General features: G+C 59.8%; 1 protein-coding gene across 1 annotated transcript; it reads right to left on the bottom strand.

Moving 5' to 3' along the window:
• MIND_01417200 (uncharacterized protein) lies at window positions 1-1,643 on the bottom strand (the record flags this gene model as incomplete). The annotated part of the gene is made up of 5 exons (XM_037370564.1): window positions 1-297; window positions 347-677; window positions 730-1,322; window positions 1,384-1,530; window positions 1,578-1,643. The coding sequence occupies 5 exons, from the start codon at window positions 1,641-1,643 to the stop codon at window positions 1-3; spliced, it is 1,434 nt and encodes a 477-aa protein (XP_037213156.1).
• Window positions 1,644-3,959: the final 2,316 nt, after the last annotated feature.

Here is a 3,959-nt window from a genome sequence, read left to right as displayed (position 1 = left end):
TCACCGCAGCGTCCGCAGCTTCTGTATGACCTCGCGCATGTCGCCCTGGTTCCACTCGCCCTGCCAGCCGCGCTCCGCCCGGACCACCGACTGCTCACGCGTATGGCCACCTGCGCCGCGCTCATCGTATGCATACCCCGGCGCGGCATCGCCGGCGAGCACGCTGTCCATGAACGGCGTGTCCGGCCTCGCGGCGCCCCCGAACACGACCGCGGACGCCAGCGACGCGCGCCGCGCGTGCTGCGCATACGCATACGCATGGTGCACGTGCGAGTCGACGCGCGGCGGGCGGAGCGCCTTCGGCGGGGGGCGGCGGCGGCACGTCGCGCTCGTCGTCCGCGGTCACGTCGACGCCCTCGTCGCTGTCCCGGTCCCGGTCGCTGTCGGAGCCGGCGTACCGGCCGGCCCGCGACACGGGCGCCGTGTCCGTCGACAGCCGCGCGTTCCGGGCGTACGCCGTCTGCGCGCCGGGCGGCGCGAACGCGAGCGACGGCGGGCGGAACGCGATCGGGCTGAGCGCCGAGTCGCGCGAGTCGCGGGACACGGCGTGGCGCGGGCCGGCGTCGTCGGCGTACCACCCGTCCGCAGCGGTGTAGAACGCGTCGGGACGCGGGCCGGCATCGGCGTGGGCGCGGGACGGCGCTGTGCGCGGGCGCGGCCCGCGCGGCGCCGGCGGGCTGGCCGGGAGCGGAGAAGGAGGGGGCATCGGGGATGGTGTAGTGCGCATACTGGGCATTCTGGTCCGGCGGAAAGGCGTCCCCGCCGCCGCCCAGCATCCGTGCGGCCTTGTCGCTGCGCTTCGTTCGCGGCCCCTCGTCGAAGATGTCTTCGTTGCCGCTGAGGTCGTCGCCCGGATGCACGTGCGGCTGCTGGAGGTAGATGGCGTCAGGGATCGACGGGGGTGGCGGTGGCGGGCGGGGAAGATGATAATTATTCGTATTCGTGCTGATCTCAGGCTGAAGCTGCGAGGACACTGACGAGCCCATGGTCGCGCTGCGGCTCAGCGGCGGGGTGGAATAGGGCGTCATAGTCGCTGGAAGCGGCGGGGGCGGAAGTGGAAGCTCGTTCGATCTCGTCGAGGTGTTGGTATTCTTGCGCCGGAGGCTCAACAGCGAAGCCACCGACGGCCGTCTGCTCGTCGAGCCCCCTTGCTTCTCGCTCTGGCCGTTGCCCCCGTTCCCGCTGGACGACGGTCGTGCCGTCACCGCCGGCACCGCCATCATGCTCGTCGTCGGGGAGAACAGCGTCGAAGAGCGCGAGCGATTCGCACTCATCGGCGTGCCGGGCCCCTTCTCCGTCCCCTTGCTCTTGTCCTTCTTCGCCTTGTCCAGCTTGATCAGCGGCTTCGGCGCCTTGGCCTTGCCCGATTCGTAGGCGACGTACATGGACGGCGGGGAGCGTGGCCGCCGCGGGATGCTCGACCCATGTCCCGAGCTGATCGATGGCGTGGAGCGGTCGCGGGATGCCGTTGGGGAGGTGGTCGAGAAGAGCCCGCTCATCCTGCAGCAGCGGAGGTGGGAAGACAAGCGGCTAGCGGGGCGTCAGCCCTCCATCACACCGTATATGTAGACGCCCACCTGCATAATACACTTCCAGGAAGGACGACACGACAGGGCACAAATCAGCCTCTGGCATCCATCCATCCATCGTGCATGATTGTCTGCTCGAAGTCGGCTCGCCCATGGAAGTCCGAGCACTATCACTGATCAGTCAGACGCGACGACGGCTTCCGTGAATCATGATCCTGTTGCAGGTCGCGACGGGGTCTTCTGTCACCCAATTCATCCACTGAAAGGTGGAAAGGAAACGCTCCACCTCGATGCCGCCGGAGGCTTTGAACCCGCCACCCTGGGGGCGACCGGCGTCAGCACGACGGTCGTTCCGCCCGCTCCATATGCCCAGATGCACATCGTCTCCTCGGGGCCGCCTTCCCCCTCGGGCCCAGGCTCGCGACAGCATCGTGCTGGTTGCCAGCCGCATATGAGCTGGTTACCACATGCTGGTGGCATCCGGAATCTCCGCCGCCACCACCGACGACCGTGGGCCGTGGCCACTCGTCCTGCGCGAAGCGAGCGGCAAGCGAAGGCACAGAGTTCCACGTGTTGCGCGGCCCTGAACATGCGTGCGCGATCACCGCAGGCAACACAGCAGCAACACACAGGTCAGGCACACACAGTGGCACACGCAGCGCGCAAGCTCAAGTGGAGCGCCTCATTAATCTCCCAAAATAGCACGGGACCGAGCGCACAAAACGCCACAACGATGCACAGCGCGGACGACGATCTGTCAGGCGGAATGACAACGACAAGTATGTGGGCCCGAAAACTAAGTATGACGGGCGGCTCGGGACGTCGCTGTCAGATATGAGCATACGAGCAAGAGAGCAGCGGACGAGTACTTGTGAACAATAGAGGGCTCGTCCTTCGATTCATGGTGTACATGGTGGTGGAACTGGCTGCACGGACGAACGTCCTGTTGATTATATGCACCGACATGACAGTGAATGCTCACCGCCAGGGATGCGACCAGCACTGCTTGGCACTTGATGATACCCGAAGGTCCCGAAATCATGTCGCGGGCTCCGCGTTTAGGTGGAGCAGTGGCAGCGTGCTTCAGCGTCGTGAGGCCGGAGGCAGCTTGCGGGGTTGGCCCGAGTAGTATCCGAAGTCGCGAGCAAAGGCAGCAGTAGTAGACACAGGAAGACTTCGCGACTCGGAGCAGAGCACAGTTCGGACGGACGGATTGTATGCTGATGACGGGTCACTGGCACGGCGGCCGCTATGTTTATGCCATTGGCCATTCACACCTGCGCATACGCAGATACGCGTGGACGTTGGCAAGACACTCGTAGCAAGCAAAGCGCAGAACGCGAAGACGGGCAGTATGCTGCCACTATGGCCACTCTATGACTGAAGCTCTCGACTGTGACGGGCATCGCCAGAAACTCGATCTCGCAGTCGGTGCGTATAGCGATTTGGTGTTGGTGGTAAAACGGAAGGAGAGAAGCCTCACGTCAGCAGGCTGACCGAGAATTTGGGACACGTGCATCCTGATAACGCGATGTAGAATCAGCCTGAGATAAGGGGTGGATTTTGGAAAATGCAAACGTCCTCGATTGAGACGGGGCTCGGGGTAGTTGCGCGGGGACCGGCTTGGCGTTGTCGTTCTGATAGTCCTTTCTAGGAGAGCGAGTCTCCTCGGGAAGTGGTCTTACTCAAGTATCTGTTTGTTCTTAGAAAAAGCAAGAGAAAAAGCTGGGGGTTTGACCGAGCTTAATGTTGGGATTCATCACCGGCCGGCGCTTACCAAGCCCGGAGCTCCGGTGTTCCCCGAGCTCCTGTCCGTTTCGACTTACTGATTATTCTTCCCCTCTGCAGAAATATCTAGAACAAATAGCTACAATATAAAAGGACATGTAATAGCTACATAAATCCATACTCTTCTTCATCCCTCTGCTCCTCTGCGCCCTCTTCTCCCCTTCCATCCTCAACACTTAATATAACAAGGCTTTTCCCCCATGGTGGGAGTTCCGAGTGCCTCACTCAATATGTCCTAAATACTCCTGCAAGTAAATTATTTAAAGTGATCTGAATTGCTCACAGCTAGTGCTGGCCAAATGTGAATATAATATACTCATATCATATTCACCTATTGAGGAAGATCATATATTTGTAGTATATTATATTTATACTCAGCCGCAGATATTGAACATGATATGAATATATTCACATATATTATTAAATATACCTATAAATTAGCCTGAACCTAATATTTATGTGCCAGCTATGGCCTCTAGAGAGGTTGCCGGGTTTTAACTATTATGCAAATTTCAAAGCTAGTCAAGATGCTATTGGAGTTTAGCTTTATTAGCTTACTTTCTCAAAATACCTTCAGCTAGGGAGCAGCCGTGCTGCAGCACTAAGCAATATTTCTTGATAAAAGCTGAAGAATAAATAATC

This window comes from Mycena indigotica (assembly GCF_014461135.1).
Source record: "Mycena indigotica strain 171206Taipei chromosome Unknown Mind.scaff0018, whole genome shotgun sequence".
NCBI lineage: Eukaryota > Fungi > Basidiomycota > Agaricomycetes > Agaricales > Mycenaceae > Mycena > Mycena indigotica.
This window is presented reverse-complemented; position numbering and strand designations above follow the sequence as displayed.